This window comes from Cupressus sempervirens, chromosome 5 (assembly GCF_028749045.1).
Source record: "Cupressus sempervirens isolate cs-2001-9-10 chromosome 5, ASM2874904v1, whole genome shotgun sequence".
NCBI lineage: Eukaryota > Viridiplantae > Streptophyta > Pinopsida > Cupressales > Cupressaceae > Cupressus > Cupressus sempervirens.
In genome coordinates, this window is record NC_143122.1 from 319,818,765 (window position 1) to 319,839,001 (window position 20,237).

The window sequence follows — 20,237 nt, forward strand, 5'->3', positions numbered from 1 at the left end:
ACCATCTTTCTTCATCACAGGCAATTGATTAATCTTTCTTGTTCATTTCTCCAGTAGAGTCGCCAAAAATCTATTGGTAAACAGATTTGTCACTGTGAAGTTACTTCTGAAAATGACCCTGTTCACCCTATGAACAGTGACAAGTGTGCCAATAGTTGGAGAGATTGCAACTGAACACTATCAGATTACAATCTTCCTCTGCGTTTGAGAGGGGCAGCTCCCTCGTAAGATATGGGCATTTGTGATTTTTCAAATAAAGACGTACTCAGCTTAAAAGATTGAAAGAAAGCTATTGATGAAGAATGCACCCAACGACTTCAAAGCTTCACTAAAACAACTTAAACCGGTAATAAGAACTATCAAGAACTATGCTTAAAGGCTAGCATTAGCTTAGCGATGATTCGATGGTTCACTAATATCTATATCATACCATGAAAACATTGATTACAACAAGAATCAACACACAAACAGTTCAGACTTCGTCGAAAAGAGAACACAAAATGCACTTCTTTTTATTTCTTTGCACCAAGAACATAAGAAAATTTGCTGATTACAAGAGAAAGAATTGTATGCACTTTCCAAAAATTGCTTTGCTATCAAACTTCAACATAAGTGTCCCCTTATTTTCAAATCCAAAAAGTACCCCTTTAAAAAGGCAAAATGATCCTTTTTATAGACATTGAAGTCAAGAACTAGTCCTCTGTGATTAATAACTACCTCCCAATTACATGATTTGGGAGAGGTTAATTAACCTTGACAATATTAACCAAAGTGACTTGAGACCCAAACATTTTGAAAAGAATATGAAGTGATTGATCTTGATGAAAGCCATTAAATCTTCCCCTTATTTTCTCAATACTGACCTGCCCCTCACTTTGTTTTGGATTATATTCATGACCATCCTTTCTTTCATCAATAATCCCTTTTCCTCATAGTGTTGGAGAAGACTCAAATCGAGCATGTGCTTTTGTTTGCAATTTTAAAATTCCCCTTTACATGGCCATATCTATATCATTCAAAATGCTTAGTTAAAGATTATGCACATTAAATGCACTTCATCACTTTATCAGATATTGGAGAGAAGATCTCCAAGATCAACAAGTCATATGTCTTGGTTATCCTTAATATGATCAACAGATTTATTTGAAAGTCTTAAATGTGTTTAGATGCTTGATTGGTCCTATTCTAAGAAAGGCAACATTTTCCCTACAACTATGCTATGTTTGTACACTATATTGAAACCTCCCGTTTTGACACACATACATTCACATTCAACCATTCACATCTGTTACGATTTCTTATACCCAGCAACATGTGCATTTCGTGGCAATCTAGTATTCTGTCTCATCTAATTAACTAGAGATAATCAACATTTGTTGTGCATTTTATCAAGCATTTCATCCATCTTTTCTTCGTATTATACAAAATCTTCATCTTGGCATGGGCCTTTGACTATGGTTTCTTCTTCATGCACCTTTACAAGGCGGGAAGTCCAAAGATATACTTGGTTCTTGAATGTTGCCCAAATGGAGAAATCAAGGTAACATCTTGCTCAAACATCTCGTCCCAATTCTTATTCATTCCACTTTGTTCCTATACAATCCAGAGACCAAAGCTATCGAATGATTAATCAATCATAGTGTCTACTGAAACAAAGTTCGTTGTACTAGATGCCTCATCCCTTTGATATGCAAGGCTCGAGCATAGACTCATAAAAGGTTGATGAATTTCACTTTGACATAAATCATTCTTACATCTTTTTCAACATTGCCATTGCCTCTAGAATATCTTCCACATGCATCTCAATTTGCATGAGAAAAGGAGATTATCACATGACTTAGTGTGTCCATCCTCATTTTATGACCATGCTCATTGATTCCCATTAAATGTTATATCTGGGTCATTCCATCAAACAGGTCGCGGGCTTTGTATTTGCCAACTTCGAATGCTCCTATCCCATGCACAAATAGCGTAGATGAAGGCAAATCCTGCCAGTCCTTAGATGTTATAGTGTTGCTTTCGGAGCATTTAGTCAAACACTTGTTGTGCTTTTATCCATGAAGCTTTGCATCTCCATTGTGATCATGTACATGGCCAACTCGCAAGATCTATAACTAGAAGCATTCCATAGAGAAAGTTTCATTGGTTCCACATTCAACCTTCGTCTGATCACTGGCATTACCATTACCTCTGAAAACTAACTGCAATTAGAATGGCATCGAACTCCCTAATTTTTTCATAGCTACACGAGGAGAAGGCTCAAGTTTAATCATAACAAGAGACCTTAGGACCATGGTGATGCCTTGAGTAATGTCGCGGCTCTATGTCGTTGATTAGTCACCTTCGAACTCATGTGGAGTGATTAAATTGATTGTAAAACCTATTGCCAACCTCTTCACATCTCTGCAATGAACCAAGAATCAACAAGCACATGTCTTGGATGCTCATATATCTCATTCAAGGCTCAAAGCCTCTGTCATATATGGCTTGAAATATCTAGCTATACCAGAGTGCATACATGCCCTATCTTCCCCTACGAACATTATCATACCACCGTTCCTATCCATGTGGAGTGTGTAAGTATGCTGGAGAGTATTATGCCACTAAATAGACCAGTTGAGATATTCCACCAAATAGTTCACATGCTTGCCTATGCTTCCAGATTTCTCATTTACAACTACATGCAATATGTCAAGCAATTACCAACCAATAAAATGTCATTTCATCAAATAGATCGTATGCTTCATCATTTACTCTACTTTGTGAGTGCTTTAGAGAGAAATCTTCTAATACACCAAAACCAATGTTTGTATTGGTACAATCTTTGATTGTGTGGAGTATCAAATTTAGTAAGAATGCTTTCCAATCCCATGAGGTGACTGCAATAGTCTGCAGATTGGAAGGTGCACATGGATTAGTCGTATGCTTCACCAGGCTTCAAACTTATCTGTCCATTTGCTCGAGGTAGTTTCACCTTTGAAAAGCTTTTGTAACATCCTGTGGTGTCACAACTTCCAATCTTTGAACTATCGATTTTATCCTCTCATGTCTAATATATAATATTGCATCTTACACCCGCCCTTGAAATGTCCCAGCTTTCAATTCTTAACCTTTATCAGCTGGAGAAAGAGATTAATAACCGAATCAAATACGTGTTTTGAACTCCAATCTTAACCTTTTTGGATGAGAGGTTAAGGTTAAATGATTGGATGAAAAATACTTGTTTTGGAAGTTTATCTTAACCTTTTTTAGATGGAGAAGTTAAGATTTCAAATTGAAACACATGTTTCAGACCCCGAATGTTTAGCCTCTTTAAAGATTAATGGTTCTTAATGGAGTGGAAAACACATATTTTGGTGTCTTCCATTAACCTGAGATAACTTGAGACTTGGGACCGGAATTCAAAAATTTGAAAGGCCAGAACGAAGCTTGGAACAAGATGAAGATATTTTAAGGAGAAAATTGATTAGAAGCTAGAGAAGAATTGACCATTTCAATGCTCAAAAAGAGGTTCATCTTAGGAACAACCATAGTTCGAAATGATGAGGATTTTAAAAGTTCGGAGTAATTTGGATATGCAGGCAACACACTGTAAAATCATGATGGAGCGAAGAGGAGGTATAGAGAATGTATAAAATAACTCTGCAAAAAGTAAAATCAGAAATGATTAAACGAATGTCTCAGCAGGGGACATTACAAATGTTATCAGAGCTTGATCCTACCATCCTGCAGGGTACAAAATAAACAAAAAGATTACTATAAAATGGCAAAAATCAAGTGAAGAGACTTTGATGGTAAGAATAAACTATTGTAACGAGAATTGCAGTACTTCACATGATTCAACGGTTCAATTCAAGCTAGGCAATTTTTTGTTAATTGGTAAATCAAATCAATGATTTCTTGACATGACGGCGTGAATCACATGACTCTCCATGAATCCACTAGAAAAATCGAGCAGCGCAATTGGGCAACTTAAAAACATAAAAAAATACAACTTCTTAAATGATTTTTTTTTTCACATTGCTCTTTCTTATAACTCTAAAAGGCCTTCTATTTGTTGATATGAGCTAGACCTGAGCTAGAGATAGAGCAAATAGCAAATAGACTTCTCTTTTCATTTGTTTACAGATCAACATATGTTTCATGGATCTTCATCTCACATACATTTATGATTTGACAACATTTATAATTCTATATATCTATCTCGTGAGTCGTGACTCATTATGATCCTATGATTTCTATTTACTTAAGCTAAAATTTGTATTTTACATATGTGATGGATTTATCATTTATGTTCCTTGTTTATGTATGTTACACTCTATTTGATGATGTTATAGTGTTTTTAAGTTATATTCAATAAAGGGTGCATAAAAGAAGTTTTAAATGGTTAAAATCCCTCAATTTCAAGGGTTTTTTTAATTTGCCGATTCAATTTTGACTATCACACTCTTATGTAAGGGTTTGATTTGAAGACTACAACAAATTAATTGAATGTGTTTTCCAACCTCAGCACATGCAAGCTAGATTATGGGGAGTCATCGAACAATCAAAAAAAAAAAGATACAAAAACAACTAATCCATCCTATGCAGAAATAGAATCAAGGATATTCGGTAGTAATATTGTGGTGGTACAAAACCATTAAGGCTGCAATTGGTGGCAGAATTCCAAACTAGTTAACGTTGTCTGGAATAAATAGACAAGCTTACGAATATTCAATACACTGCACAATGGATGCTCCATTCATTCATAAAATATTAAGGTAAGTGTCCCACACCTCCTACTATTAAATTAATATATAACATCATATTCGTTAGAATACTAAATTAGAAGAACAAGGTATAGTGAAGGCTTGTTTAATCCAATCGATAGGTCATTCCGAGAATGGTAGGACCAACCTCCCTATAGTTGCCTTGAGGTTTGAACGATATGGGATCAAGTTGCCTTAAGGTCATTCCAAGATGGGATCATGGGCTTGGATCCATAGAAACCTTGAGGAAGGCCGTTGATGTTGGATTCAAACAATCTTCTATGTTCCGACACTCTTCTAATTCAGTACTGCAATTGAAATATACTAAATTTCTTAATCCAACAAACCGGTTATTCCAAGATGGGTAAGGATCAAAATCCCTATAAGATGTCTTGAGGATTAACCAAGATGGGATTAAGGGCTTGGATCCACAAAAACCTTGAGAAAGACCGTTGAGTTTGGTCTCAAAACAACCTATGGTATCTCATCAATCTTTTTGAGCTAGTGTAAACCCAACCAATCGGTTATCCCGAGAAGGGTAAGGATCAGCATCCCTATAAGATGCCTGGAGGATTAACCAAAATGGGATCAAGTTGCCTTGAGGTTATTCCGCAATGGGATTAAGGACTTGGATTCACTGAAACCTTGAGGGAGACCATTGAGTTTGGTGCCTGAACAATATGTTTAAATCCTAAGTATTCTTCTCAACTAAGAATGATAATAAGAGCAAAACAAGCATCCCGCTAACTAGGACCACCAGCTCTTGGACTCACTATGGGATCGGCTTAAGGTAATAACTCACATTTTCTTTGAAACTTACATATACACGTGTACTAATGAAACAGCATTTAAGCAACTAGCAGCAGGCTCATCTACCTTACAGCCACTAGACCTGATCGCAATTTTGGTGTGAGCTATATCTCTCTCTTCATGATGGCCCCAAAAGTTTATCATTGGGTTGGAACGAAGAGTGCTGAGATTTATAAAAGGCACTCCTGATTTTTGCATTTTGTATATTAGGTGCAAGATAACAAAGCTGATTGGTTATACAGACTCAAGTTGGGCAGGTTCACTGGATGACAGTGAGGAAAATCACTTCTGGGTTCATATTGAATTTGGGTACAGATGTTATATAACATGGACCAGTAAAAAGCCACAGGCTGTGGTTCTTTGCTTGTCTAAAGCATAATATCGAGGAATAATTAAGGCAGCGGGTGAAGCAGTTTGCCTACAAAGGATACTTTCTAATATGAAAATGTCACAAACAGGACCTTCCCTTGTACAATGATAATCAAGGGGTGCTCAAATTGGCCAAAATCCAGTCTTCTATGTGTTGAGCTTCATTGTCACTACATCCTTAAGCTGGTAGAAAATGGATAAATTCAACAGCAGTATGTTCCAGCAGAGGATCAATCTGCAAATATCCTCACCAAGTCTCTGAGCCTGGATAAGTTTGTCAAATCTAGACGACAACTTGGTGAAGTTGACAAATTGATCATTAAGGGAGGGCGTTAGAACTTAAAAGAATATCTACATTATTAATAGTTAATATTGTAATATAATAGCTTAGATAGAATGTTTGATGTTTCTATTTTCTACTTTCAGTTGCTCAGTAGTTTCTTTTAGAAACTCTTGCAATGTAATTGCCTATAAATGTATCCCATTTCTCAAAAATAAAAAGGCAATTACCATTGTCTTATTTTGTTTTGCAAAAAATTTATGGACAGTGCTAACCATATTGCCGAGAGAGAGAGAGGTGGGGGGAGGGGAGTTTAAACGAGGCTTCGTTAAACTGATTATTTTCCTTTCTGCATATCATGAGTATTTTGAAATTGAAAATATGTTGATTTATGAATATAGAATTTAAAGCTATATTGAACACTAACTTCATACATCAAGTAATTATTGGAATGGGAGAAGAATTTTTACTCCAGTTCTTTGTTGGTTAAGTCCTCCACTGGCTGCAATCATCAAATAACCATTAGCATCTTTCTCGTGGACAGCAGCTGCATATAAGAACAGCAATATATAGCAATAGTCATTTATTGGATATACAAAGTAACATATATATATATATATATATATATATATATATAGAGAGAGAGAGAGAGAGAGAGATTGATTTTATGAAAAGCTTCTCTAGTTCTATTGCCAACAGCAGAAATTTTAGGTAGATAAAAACTATCCTGAATATACTCTATGTTACAAAGGCCTTTCTGTTTGGTCAAATTGATTACTCATTTTAGAAGTAATCCCTTACAAACTGCAGCGTTAAAACTCCCATGATTTCCATCCATGTTAAAGCATGCATTTGGCTACCAACAGAAGACAGAACAGATGAACAAATACTTATGATGATGTTTTTAAATGTTTGATATTTTTTATGTAGTTATTATTTTAGTAAGATAACACATGAGCTTTAACAAAATCCTGCCCTGCAAAAAGGTATTTAATATTTACAGGAAGAATTCATAATTTGCACATACTGTGTTTAGTAAAGGATAAAAATTTTACACAAAACAAGGAAAGCATTGATGATAAGCAGACTTACAAGCAAAACGAGTGCGTGAATCACTGCAACCATAGTAAAACTCAGAGAACTTTGATTTCCAGATGTCAGCTTGACTCTACAGCACACATCAGATGATTGATGACAATAAACATCAGCTCCCATTATATTTCATGGGTGTACGTTGCGAACTGAAGGAAATTGTTTTGACCAAAACACTAACCTTAATTAACAACAATAATCTATAATTGTATGAAGAAATGAAATGTAACACGTACTGGCATATTGCTTGTATTACTTAAGCTTGTTTCAAGGAGATCTGTCTGTTTCTTCTGTTGAAGCATGTTAAGACATCAAGAGACATGAGATCAGAAGCTTTCTTCCTGTTCACTTATAGTGTATTCCCATAAACATAAAAAATCACAATTCCAAACGCAACATTACTAAACTTAAGACCAAATTGAGTATTACAAGAGTAAAAATATGGCATAGCCAAGATCCAACAGACCAAATATACAGTGTACATGTGGCAAATTTTGGTTGTATGGCTCTCAAGAGTCAAGAGTGGGAGTGGGAAAAAGGTGGTAAGTAAATGAGTAAGAATCAACTTACCATTATGGAAAAACTAATCCAAAAATAAACAAATTAAAGTAACATGATATTGCAAATTGACCAAAAAGAACGCATTTTTCCATTCAATAACAAATCTATGTACTATTTTTTCTGAAGTTGACATTCACAACAGTGCTTAGAGTGGAGCTGATCTGCCTAGTCATACATTTCAAAATAGGGGTTCCTGCTCAAACTTCTTCAAACCCTGAATCTGAAGCCTTAACACGAGAGAAATCTGATATTTTCAAGCAGCCAACAAACAATGATGTTGTTACAGCCAGTACAACTGTTCCAGAAGCTGCCAAAAAATATAGTAAAAGACAGAGTACACGTGGAGTTTATAATCAGACTCGAGAAAGGCCATCCTCTGTTGTAATTCCTAAGCAGTTAAGCCTATATATGTAGAGCAGGTTGCGAAATTATTGAAACGGATGCAAAGAATGGATATTACCCCATCCACCGGGCATCAACTATTTATCATTTTAGGCAGGAAAGAGGGAAAATATTCAAAACAAGGTCTAATTTGTATGTTCAATTCCTATTGGCGTAGCCTAGTAGTTGCAGTCTCTGATCTCATATACATGGACCTCTTTTCTTAAGGAATCAATTGAAAATTGAAATCTATCCAAGTGCTCTAGGTTTTTAAGTTTTACTATGCAAAACTATGGATGACTGTTATTTCATATTGAGCAAAGATAATGGTTTTAAGAGACCCATGTATCGCCAGTTAAACCTTGGCTTTCAGGCATTTAACCCTACTGCCCGAGACATTTTCTATGATACAATATGAAATCATTTGCCCAAACTTCCTCTACAGTTGTGGCTTGAACCCTATTTTCAAAGCATGGGGATTGTTTTCGATAACTTTCAGTGAATTGATGAGAAACTGACGGAGTGACTCATTCTACAGCAACTTGTATCCATGTAGAGAAATTGATATGGAAAAAGCCAATTTATCCTGAGATGGAAAAGCAAGTGACGCCAAAGTCAATTTTTTTGGTGATGGTATTCCTTTCTATGTTACTCAATGTCCTTGATACAATGAAGCTACAGCTAACATAGGCGAATCTGGTGATGATTGTTTGCCTCCTAGTGAGACCAAACGGAGAAGTGCATTCTCGGGTAATAGTTATTCTAACAAAGTGTTCCAAACGTAAATGGCAGAATACTTGATTGAATTAATCAGAGATAAAACTGATCTATATATACAAAGAGGGGAGTCAAATAGAATAGAAACATTCTATTCTAGACTACACCTAAATATTAGAAACATTCTAATATTTACAGAGATATAATAAGATACAATAGTGAGCATTAAAAAGAAACATCAAGGTTATTTTAATACCCCCCCTTAATGCTCAATCTATTTACTACACCAATAGATCCCCTAAATTTAACAAACTTGTCAGGACCAAGGGGTTTTGTAAAAATATCTGCTGATTGCTCTGAGGTAGGGACATAGCGTAACTCAATAGATCCATCTTCTACTAATTGTCGGATGTAATGGCAATGAAGCTCTATGGGCTTGGTTAGTTCATGAAATACTAGGTTCTTGGCAAGTTTGAGTACGCCCTGATTGTCTGAAAACAAAGAAGTCGGACCTGCTTGCAGAATATGCATATCTGCAAGCATCTGCTGGAGCCAAACTGCTTCACAAGCTGCCTTAACAGCTCCTCTATATTCTGCTTCTGTAGAGGAGAGTGCATGTGCCTGTTGCTTCTTACTAGTCCAAGTAACTGCTGCAAATCCGATACTAAACACATAGCCAGAAGTAGATTTCCTGTCATCAATTGAGCCGGCCCAATCGGAATCGATGAATCCACTGAGCTGAGAAGTAGTACTCCTTGTGTAAAGAAGACCATAATCTGAAGTACCATGTACATAGCGTAACACACATTTCGCTGCACTCCAATGATCAGTCTTGGGGTTTGTCATGAACCGTGAGATGTAGCTGACTGCAAAACTGAGATCAAGTCTAGTAGTAGTAAGGTAGATGAGACTACCTACTAGCTGCCTGAAGAGTTTCATCTACAGGAGGAGAAACAGATTATGCAGATAATTTCAGACCAGTCTCCATAGGAGTGGAGGCAGATTTGCAATCCTGCATTCGAAACCTATCAAGCAAACTTCTGGCATACTTGGACTGAGACAAAAAAATACTGTTGTCAGTCTGCCAAACCTCAATACCTAAACAATAATGAAGCAATCCGAGATCTGTCATATCAAAAGTTCTGCATAGATCCTGTTTGATTTCTGAAATCAAATGTTCTGAATTTCCAGTAATGATCAAATCATCCACATAGACAACAAGAAAAGGAATATCATTACCAGAGTGTTTAATATACAGATTATTGTCTGACGGACTACGCTGAAATCCTTGAGCAACCAAGTAATGATCAATCTTTATGTACCAAACCCTAGGGGCCTGCTTAAGACTATAGAGGGCCTTCTGGAGTCTACATACTTTGTGTTCTGAACCGACAACCTTAAAACCTGGGGGCTGCATCATGTAGACTTCTTCCTGTAATTCACCATTGAGAAAGGCGCTCTTCACATCCTCTGATGAACTTTCCAACCATACTGAGTTGCAATTGCAAGAAGAATGCAAATAGTGCTCATCTTGGCTGTCGGAGCAAATATCTCCTCATAATCAATGCCTCCGCGCTAGGTGAATCCTCCAGCAACAAGTCTGGCTTTGTATTTGTCCAAGGTACCATCTGCATGGTACTTGACCTTATAGACCCATTTACAGCTAATGGGTTTCTTTCCAGGAAGGAGATCTGAAAGAACCCAGGTGTGGTTCTTTTGAAGACTCTGAAGCTCAACATCCATTGCTTGTTCCCATTCTGGAATTCCTTTGGCCTCTGCATATATCTGGGGCTCAGGGATACTGTGGATGTTGGTCATAAGAGCTATATTAACTGTGTTGTGTTGAATGCTCTTATTTCTGGAGGTTATACCCTCAATGAGTTCATCAGGACGAAGATCACTAATCGTTTGAGCCCACCATTTTGGCCGAAAAGTCGAGCCAATATCAGATGCTGTCGGAATAGCTGGATGAGAAGCAGGAGCAGGAGTTGTATTATCTGGAAGTGATTGAGGTGGTGTATCAGTAGCATCAGATGACTCATATAAAATAGAACCCAAGTCAGAGATTGCTGAAGACTGAATCTCGAAATGTGGTGGGGAGTCAGAGAGCTGAAATGGTTCGAGTTCCTCATCAAACACAACATCACAACGGAAGATTAAACGATCAGTGTTTACATCAATCAATCTGTAGCCCTTATGTGTGTGACTGTATCCTCTAAACATAAGTTTCAGGCTTTTGGAATCCAACTTAGTGCATTTGGCATCAAGAATCCATACATATGCCAGAGAGCCAAAAACTTTCAAATGGTTGATCCTAAGTTTGCAACCAGACCAGGCTTCCTCAGGAGTCTTATGATTAACTTCAAGGGTGGGTGACCGGTTAAGAAGGTAGACAGCTGTGGATACTGCTTCTGCCAAATATTTTCTAGGAACATTTCTATGTTCTAGCATAGCCCTAGCCATTTCTGTGATGATACGGTTTCGACGCTCTACAACACCATTTTGTTGAGGGGTGTGAGATGTGGTGAACTGACGTCTAATGCCATGAGTAGTACAGAAGGCTGAGAAAGCAAAAGAACAGAATCCCCCCCCGTTATCGGTCCTAAGAGTACAGATGGAGGAACTAGACTCTTTTTCTACTAGAGCTTTAAACTGCTGAAATACAAGAAAGGCATCTGATTTTTGCTTAAGAAAATATACCCACATTTTGCGACTGAAATCATCCACAAAAAGTATAAAATACCTGTTTCCAGTAATAGGAGTATTCATAGAACCACATACATCAGCATGGACCAGCTGGAGTACTCTGGATGCCTGCCATGATTCACCATTCTTAAATGGTGTCCTATGTTGCTTCCCTGCTTGGCAAGCTCCGCAAATGCGATGGTTCTAGGTCTGAATATTAGGTAGGCCATGGACTAAATTATCCCGAGCAAGTTGTGATAGATACTGAATGTTCAGATGACCATATCGCTGATGCCAGAGACTGTTGAGAGCGGATGATTCGGTGATGAAGGTATGCTCAAGGGATTCGCCTGAATCTACAAGCCTATAAATACCATGATCGTCAAGACCGAAAGCAAGGGTAGTGCGAGAAGCACGATCAATATCCAACACTTATTTCCACTGAAAACGACATCCAACTGAGGAGAGTGCTTCATAATCTGACTAATAGACAAAAGATTATGTTTCATGCCAAGAACATAACATACATTGAGAAACATGAGTTTTCTTCCTCCAGACTGAACTTGAACATTGCCCTTGCCTACAATATTGTATTCTTCGTCACCTCCAAAGATTACTAAGTCAAAATAAAGAGTGAATTCAACAAACCAATCATGCCTATGAGTGAAATGTCAAGAGGCACCAAAATCGATGTACCACGCAGAAGATTTCACATGATTTGCAGGTATGCTAGGCATAAAGGCATGGTAGATAGATTCTTTCTGCTCTGAGTGTTGGGCAGCATTGGCTTGTTGTTTAATTGAGTCTGACTTCTGATGTTGCTGATACAGATGCTTGTAATATGTGAATATTTCAAATGGCACAAACTTCGAGGCGAGAAAATGAAAGACCCAAAAAAATTAGAGAAGTTCCCAGACAAGAGCTCGAAAAACCCAAAAATAAAATTGTTGTTGGAATCGAAAAACCCACAAAAATCTGATGAAGACCCATTTGAGATCTCGAAAAACCCACCAAGAATATGTGATTAGAAAAAAATTCTGAGGTAAAAAACTAGGGTTTCGAGCAAAACCCTAGTTGGCGACTTTGAAGGTCGGATTTGTAGAAAGAATGGTGGATTGCTGATAAAGAACGCCCGAAAATAGAAGATTATGGAAGATTTGTTGTCGTGAATGCTGGAGTCAACCAAAAATGGCACTACAATACGCGTTTTCTGCAAACATTCACGTTGAAAAACTCGGCTCAAATTCACGTTTGATATGCAGTCCAGACGCCTAACAAAATCCGGCGTAAGCAGAGAAATCGCTTAGCAATGATGAAACCGATGTGAGCAGAGAAAGAACGGACGCGATTTTGAGGTTATATAGTAACAAAACACGAGTTTTCTCCAAAAAACTCGACTTACAGAATGAGCCACAAAAACGTCCAAACTGAGATGCAAAATTTGTTATTTTGAGAGAAAAAAATTTGCGATTTCACAAAGGGGTCAAACCCTAGCTCGAATTTTAGTTGAACTCAAATTTCTCCAAGCAGAAAAACCCTAGGTGGGTTTTTGAGAAATTGACAGAAATAATTTCGAAAAAATTTAAACAAATAATTTCTAGTAATTTAAGTATTGGCTCTGATACCATGTTACAAACGTAAATGGCAGAATACTTGAATGAATTAATCAGAGTCAAACTAATCTATATATACAAAGATGGGAGTCGAATAGAATAGAAACATTCTATTCTAGACTACACCTAAATACTAGAAACATTCTAATATTTACAAAGAGATAATAAGATACAATAGTGACCATTAAAAAGAAACATGAAGGTTATTTTAATACAAAGAGGCTATCGCCAAGGTAGGCAAATCTGGTGATCGCTATGTGCCTCCTAGAAAGACCAAATTGAGAAACACAATTTAGGGAAAAATCATTTCCAAAGCTAAACTATTGATGAAGGAGATTAAGGTAAAATGAATATCCCATGGCTATGCCATAACCACAGATATCTGAACAAACATTAGTCACTGCCCACTCATCAATATTCATTGTTACATATGTTGATAGACATCAGACCTTGCTTCATTACGGAATTTAACTGCACTAAAAAATATAAGGATGTTCGGTATCAGTTTCTAATCCTACAAGATGTCATTGAGGAGTTGTCCACAAAATGTACTACAACTGATTACAAATGCAGCATGTGTATACAAGGCAATTGGTAGCTTGATTTAGTTGACCTACCACACATCTACTAGACCCCCTATCATGTGCATAGTATGAACCATGCACTCAAAGACATCAGAAAATTACAATGAGTCAAAAATATGGCACTGGATGCAAATGAGGTACAAATGTTCATTTGCAATCATTACATCTCATTGAAATTGTTATAAAACTCAGATATAAACGAATTCCTAAAACTTCTTAAGACTTGATTTGCTTCTTGCTTTGCTCTACCAAAAAGGATGCTTGAGTTGCAAGAGTCGTAATTTATGATTATTAGTCATGACATAGGAATGAAAAAGGTATTGGGAGTCGAAGACAAGGCAAGAGAAAGAAGCAGATGGAGATTTTGAGTAATGACAACCTTTTGTCAAATGAGAGATATGTCAAATTCTTTTATATAACCTATTTTTAGAATTCTCAAATTTGGGGATTCTAACACTCCTAGTCTTGGGGAGATTTACAAGCTGTGTCGGGGTTTACGAAACCTCAAGCATTAAATTTGAAATTCCTTGAACATTTAAAGCAGCAGAAAATTCATTAAAATTCGCAATACATTTCTGCTAGAAAACGGGTGTTGATCTTAATAAGATATATTCTCTTAGGTGCTTTTTTAGGTTTTTTTTATAGTTTTTTGTTTGCAATTGAGGTTTTTCCGGCATGACCACATGACAAAAAATTTGATACTGCAATGACAAAAAGAGGGTGAGAGTTTAAAGGATTCTGTAAAGTTTCTGCAAATTCTTAAGTGAATCAAACTTTTAGTGTACCTTTGAAGTCTGCTGTAGATAATCTTCAATAAACAGTCTAGTTTGAATTAAATAATACAATTCTGGAAATGCTTATAACTTCTGCAATTTGTTTTAGTGTAGAATTGATTTAATGTCCTTAAACTACAATAACACCCACCTCTTATACCATGACCAAAGGGCATGTCCCTTTTAAAGGACATGACCCTCTCTAGGTTGGCCCATACTCCACTTATAGAAATCGGTGCCCAAAAAGAGATAACTATTGTATTAACTAACATAACTAAATAGTTATAGTTAGTGCTTTAACAAGGTTATTGCCAAGGATTGCCACCCATTCTATTTGCCGAGTGTAAAGTATATAATGCCTTAGATTGGTATACAAGGAGAGAAAATTAATGTGTGGTCTACAAACTCAGACCAATATGAATATCACTATTAGAAATTTAACACTCCCTCTTAACTTGATAATCATACCGAGATATAACATATTTAGCATCATCAATTACGATGAATAAGCATAGATTGATACTCTATCTATCTGAATCTTCTGAGCAAGTGGTATCATGGAACACATGATACTGAGTCATATAACCATCTTGTGATATGACTTATCACTTATACTAGTGATGTCAGTATTGCATGTAATGCAATACACACAAGATAAAATCTAAAGAATGATTAAGTTCTTCATTTATCCAGGTTGTGACTCATAGGTACTGGCAATCCTATATCATAACTTGATCCTAAGTTAAGATCTACCAGAACACAGGATAAAATCTAAAGAATAAATTCTTCCTTTATCCAAGTTGTGATACATAGGCATAGAAATGCTTATGTCACAAATGATCTTGAAATCATCTAGATCTAACAATAGTTCTCTACTGTTCAACACATTATATGAGAAATCATCTCTCAAAATGTCTTCTTTATACAAGTATTCGTTATCTCAGAGATCGTCACCTCTAAAATAATGAACACAAATGGTGGAGCCCATAACAGTCAATAGCCTGACAATAAAATTATTTTATTAATAATTTAAAGAATAGAAGTGAATTACAATTCAACCATAGCAAGTCTTTTCCTAAAGTGATCTATCTTCACTCTAGAGAGAGGTTTGGTGAGAATATTTGTTGTCTGATCTGCAGTGCAAATGTATTCTAATTTTACAGTATTCATGTCTACTATATCTCTTACATAATGATAAGGAATCTCAATATCCTTGGACCTGTCATGAAAAACTAAATTCACCGAAAGCTTGATGAAACTCTGATTATCACAATGAATAATTATAGGATTCATGGCTTGACCAAATAATCCCACAAGTAACCTTCTAAGCGAAACTGCTTCCCGAGAGGCCATTGTTGCTGCAATGTATTCGGCTTTTGTGGAACTTTGTGCTACTAAAGACGGTTTTCTGCATATCCAAGATATCATTGTTGAGCCTAAACTAAAACAACATCCTGAAGTACTTTTTCCATCTTCAACACTTCCACCCCAATCTAAATTAGTGAATCCATGTAAATCCAAGTCAACTTTCTCATATTTGAGCCCAAGGTTAAGAGTGCCTTATAAGTATCTCATAATGTGTTTGACTGCAACTAGGTGAATCTCCTTTGGCTCAAACATAAATTGACTTAGGGCATTAACAGCATACTTAGGGCATTAACAGCATAGCAAATATCAGGTCTTGTATTTACCAAGTACATAAGGGACAAAATCATCTATCTGTAGAGGGTGGAATCTATGGCAAGTGATTATGTTGTTGCTTCTTTAAGTTTATGTAGATTAGTCTCCATTGGAGAAGACATAGAATTGTTGTTCCACATTCCAAATCTCTTCAAGATATCTAATGTATACTTCCCTTGATTAAGTATAATGTTGTCAGAATTCTGTCGTACTTCCAGTCCTAGGAAGTAATGAAGGAGTCCCAAATCTTTCATCTCAAATTCTCTGATTAGATCTTTCTTCCATTGATCTATGAGATGATCATCACTTGTTATCAGTAAATCATCAACATACAGTATCAAAATTACCATATCATCTTTATCCCTTTTATAATATAGATTTGGATCGGCTTCATTTTTGGAGAACCCTAAGCCGGTGAGACACTTATCAATTCTTTCATACCAAGCCCTTGGAGCCTATTTAAGCCCATAGAGAGCTTTCTTGAGCCTGCAAACCAAAACATTAGGATCATGAGTTTCAAATCCTTCAGGTTGCTCCAAATATACCTCTTTTGTAATCTTTTCATTCAAGAATGTTGTTTTTACATCCATCTGATGTACTTTCCATCCCTTCGATGTTGTGATAGCTAGGACTGCTCTTACAAAGGTGTACCTGGCAACAAGAGCAAAGGTTTCTTCATAATCAATCCCTTCTTTCTGAGAGAATCCCCTGGCTACAAATCTGCCTTTATATTTTTCAATACTACCATTAGCAACATGATTTATTTTAAATATCCACTTGGAAGAAACAACAAATTTTCCTTCAGGTCTTGGAACAATTTCCCAAACATCACTTTTCATAATAGATTGGTATTCTTCTATCATAGCTTCTTTCCAAGTTGTATGTTTAATAGCATATGAAATATTGGTTGGTTAAATCATTCATGTTTGCTGTATAACTAGAAAATCTTTTGGGTCTTTTGCTTTCTCTAACTGTTCCAGAAGGTGCAGCGAAGTCTTGTGCTTCCTCTATTGTTTTAATGGCCCAAACTGGTCTTTTCTTAGAATTTTAAGTTTTTTCAAGATTAAGGTTTTGAATCTCATCTTCAATTTCTTCCATGTTCTCCCTCTGAGACTCAGATTTAGTACTTCTTTTAGAACTAGGTAAAAGAGATGGTTCTTCAAAACTTAGGGCTCTTTTAAATGCTAAACCTTCTTCAAAAATTACATCCCTACCAAGTTCAATATTTTCTGTCCAGGTATGAAAATCCTATATGCTTTAGATGTTTCACTATACCCTACAAAAATACCTTTTCTCCCGAAGGGTTCTAACTTAGTTCTTTTTTCTTTTCGAACATGTATATATACAGGGCACCCAAAAATCCTAAGATGACTTATATTGTGTTTAACTTTAGTAAAGACTTCTTCAGGAGTTTTATCTCTAAGGCAAGAGTGAGGGCTTCTGTTTTGAATATAGACAGCAATACAAGAGGTTCTTTGATAATTCTTTCAGCTTGGTCTGTATCAATGCATCTCAATAGGGCTCCATTGAAATCCCTCCTGAAAAGGATACCATCAACTATGGCACAAGTAATTGACTACAACCTATATTGTCTCCTTTTAGTTCTATCCAGTCCTTGAGGACATCCATTGCTTGACAAGAAGGTCATAATGTCATCTATCCAATTCCTTGGATTATCATTTCTTGCTTCTTGTTGTTCTGTCAATACCATAGCGACTTCCTCATCTGACTCCTGAGATGAGATCATCTGTTTGCACAATCCCTTCCCTCTTACCAACTTGGCAAACTAGATGTCAACATCATACTCGATTACCATAGTGATCCAACTTGCTCTCTTCTCTCTAATATCTTTGCTCAAAAGAAAGTCCTTCACGCTTGCATGGGGCACTAGCAAATGGATCTTGTTGTGCGATAGGTGCCTGAACTTCTTCAATGCTCTTATGACTGCAAGGGCTTACTTCTCCACATAACTATATTTGTCTTCATACTCCTTAAGCCCTTCACTAAAGAAGGATATAGGGTTGTTCTTCGTTCTTATCGTTTGTTTGAGTCAAGACAGCAGAAATGCTTGATTCACCACCTAAGGTATAAAGAATGAAATCCTTTTCAAAATTCGGATTAATGAGAGTAGGGGCTGAGGCTATCGCTGCTTTGATCTCTTCAAAACTCACCTTCCCTTCCTTGGTCCACGAAAAGACCATATTGTTCTTAAGCATAACTGTGAGAGGTCTTACCATGGTAGCTAAATTAGGGATAAATCTCCTCAAACTTTATCCTACCAAGAAAACTTTGCCGCCCTTTTTTTATGGTTAGGGAGGGAGAAAGCAAGCATTGCCTTTGTTCTTTCTAGGTCAATGGTTAAACCATCCTTCGATACAATGTGTCCTAACAATTTTCCTTGATTAGTAGCGAAAACATGCTTGGATTCAAAGATACTCCAAACTCTCTACATCTTATGAACACTTGCCTGAGATGACCAAAATGATCTGCTATAATCTTTGAATACACTATGATATAATCAAGGTAAACCAACACAAACCTTTCAATCATGTTCTTGAAGGCCATCTCCATTGCCTTTTGAAATGTGGCACCTGCGTTTGTTAGCCCAAAAGGCATTTTTTTATAAGCATAGGTGCAGTCTTATGTATGTAAGCTTATTTGACCAGCACTTAGTTATAACCAGAGAATCCATCAAGAAATGAAAACCTCTCTGAACCACTGACCTTGGATAATATTTGTTCCATGGAAGGAAGGGGACGATGATCTTTAAGGGAAGCCTGGTTGAGGTTCCTAAAGTCTATACAATCTTATCTCTCCATTCTTCTTCCTAACAGGGACAAGGTTTGCCACCCATGATGAGTGCTTGATAGGGAAAATCATATTAGCCTCAATCAGCTTGGATAGCTCTTTTCTCATTAATGGCTCAATTTTGGGATTCACAAGCCTTTACTTCTGCTTTACAGGTTTAGCATTATCAATTAAATCTATGGTATGTCGAAACAAACTTGGGTCAAAACCCTTCAAATCATCATATGTCCAAACAAATACATCATTAAATTCTTGACATAGATGAACGAAACTTTCTTGCTCAGTTTCAGAACATACCTTCCCCATGTTTAAGGTCTTTCCATCAACAACCACAACTGGTGTGTAATCATCTTTATCAGCAGCTAGGTTCATGCCTCTGTTTTTTGCTTGGTCAACAGGATTGAAGATACTTTCTAAGGTAATGAGACCCTTAGGCAACTTATTGGAACTGAGATTGATGCTCTGATCCTCATACTGGTCATGTAACCTTGACTGATTTCTTTCTGAGAATTCTACCTCACTCTACAAGAAACTTACAATTTGTGCATTAGATTTAAAGACATGCCAATTGGTGTTGTTGTCAAGAATTGCAGGTCTAACTACCACTTCAATCTGCTACTTCTTTTCAGCTTCAAGGTTATTTGGAATACCATAAGATGCACCCACTACTCCAAGTCTATCAGCATGTCTATTCTTTTTTCTAGGGATGCTTTGAGTATTAAATGCATTGAAACCTTCAAGCAAATCCCATACCCTATGTTTATAAGATTTGAGCAAACCATTCTTAGTGATATTTTGATTGTACACCAACTCGCGATCCCATATACACTTAATGCTTGGATTCCTCTTTTTTAAGCAAGTTGAAGACCTTGAATCAAGGATTCATACTCGGCCACATTATTGGTACAACTGAATTGGAGCCTAAAAGGAGAAATAGTACCTTACTAGTGTAGGAGAAATCAACATCACACCAGCCCCTGATCCATTCTTATATCATGATCCATCAAAATACATACTCCATATCCCACTCATATTTTCTTTGGTCTCCATAAGGTTAGGGACAAGAGCATCCTTTTCTGATATACAATAGGCACCAAGGCTTGTTTGAAGGGTTTCTGATATGGGATCAAATTGAT

The 20,237-nt window shown here is 36.6% G+C and overlaps 1 protein-coding gene across 16 annotated transcripts in view; it reads right to left on the minus strand.

Annotated features, from left to right (window-relative positions):
* LOC149555943 (O-fucosyltransferase 29-like) overlaps positions 1-20,237 on the minus strand; it is an 84,527-nt gene that overhangs the window by 39,519 nt on the left and 24,771 nt on the right. For all 16 annotated transcript variants that reach the window (XR_016364584.1, XR_016364583.1, XM_089830064.1 and 13 more), the window contains 3 exons: positions 7,536-7,589; positions 7,300-7,375; positions 6,678-6,754 (listed from right to left, as the gene is read on the minus strand). Coding sequence is in view for 14 of the 16 variants with exons in the window: in XM_089830064.1 (XP_089686190.1) it covers positions 6,678-6,754; positions 7,300-7,375; positions 7,536-7,589 (207 nt within the window). In the remaining 2 variants the exon portion in view is untranslated. The remainder of the gene's footprint in view (positions 1-6,677; positions 6,755-7,299; positions 7,376-7,535; positions 7,590-20,237) is intronic.